At 36.8% G+C, this 949-nt stretch overlaps 1 protein-coding gene across 1 annotated transcript in view; it reads right to left on the reverse strand.

Annotated features, from left to right (window-relative positions):
• Nucleotides 1-949, reverse strand: part of EAPP (E2F-associated phosphoprotein) — a 50767-nt gene that overhangs the window by 44374 nt on the left and 5444 nt on the right. The window contains exon 2 of the mRNA XM_011992294.1: nucleotides 358-539. Within this exon, the coding sequence (XP_011847684.1) occupies nucleotides 358-539 (182 nt within the window). The remainder of the gene's footprint in view (nucleotides 1-357; nucleotides 540-949) is intronic.

The following is a 949-nucleotide window of genomic DNA, read 5'->3' on the forward strand; positions in this document are numbered from 1 at the left end:
TTTTTAATTAGCTGGGCACAGTGGTACATGCCTGTAATCTCAGTTATTCAAGAAGCAGAGGTGGGAGGATCATTTGAGCCCAGGAGTTTTAGGCTACAATGAGCTATGATCATGCCAGTGCACTCCAGCCTGGGTGACAGAATGAGACATTGAACCTAAAGTAATAAATAAATCAATAACTTTTTTAAATGAGAAAAAGAAGACTCTAGCTCAGACTGCCAAATACATTTACTCCTTCATTCAATAAATATTTATTGAGCACCTATTGAAAGTCCTGGGGACACAGAAGAGCACAAATAAGGTTCCTGCCCTTATAGAGCTTACAAAAATATATATAAAATTGAACCAAAAGTTTACCAGTTCCCAGAGAGGATAACTTGTCCTCCATTGTTTTCATGGTAGAATTTAATTCAGCTTCCATTTCCTTTTCAAATTCATCTTCACTAGATGATTCACTTTCTCCAGTAAGACATTCTCTGATGAGTTTTCGTTTTTGGTCAGGAGTTCCATGTAAAAGCACATCCACTTCATCCTCAGAGCTAGTATATATTTAAATCAAAAAGAATATGAATATTTAAAAATTAAAATAATTTAAAACTCCCAGCATCTCACTGTCCAACAACAATTGTAAGTATTACATGGTTGCATTTGATATACTTATATATTATATAAGAATATAGCTATTCTCACTTAATAGGCTAGTTCTACATATTTCCAATCTTTTTTTTTTTTTCCTGGAGATGGCATCTTACTCTATCACCCAAGCTGGAGTGCAGTCGCATGATCTCAGTTCACTGCAACCTCCACCTCCCCGGTTCAAGCAATCCTCCCACCTCAGCTTCCCCAGTAGCTGGAACTACAGGCACATGCCACCATTCCCAGTCTTTTTTTTTTTTAATTTTTGTAGAAATGGGGTTTTGCCATGTTGCCCAGGCTGGGTTTTTTTTTT

The sequence above is a fragment of the Mandrillus leucophaeus genome, unplaced genomic scaffold (genome assembly GCF_000951045.1).
Source record: "Mandrillus leucophaeus isolate KB7577 unplaced genomic scaffold, Mleu.le_1.0 Scaffold409, whole genome shotgun sequence".
Lineage (NCBI taxonomy): Eukaryota > Metazoa > Chordata > Mammalia > Primates > Cercopithecidae > Mandrillus > Mandrillus leucophaeus.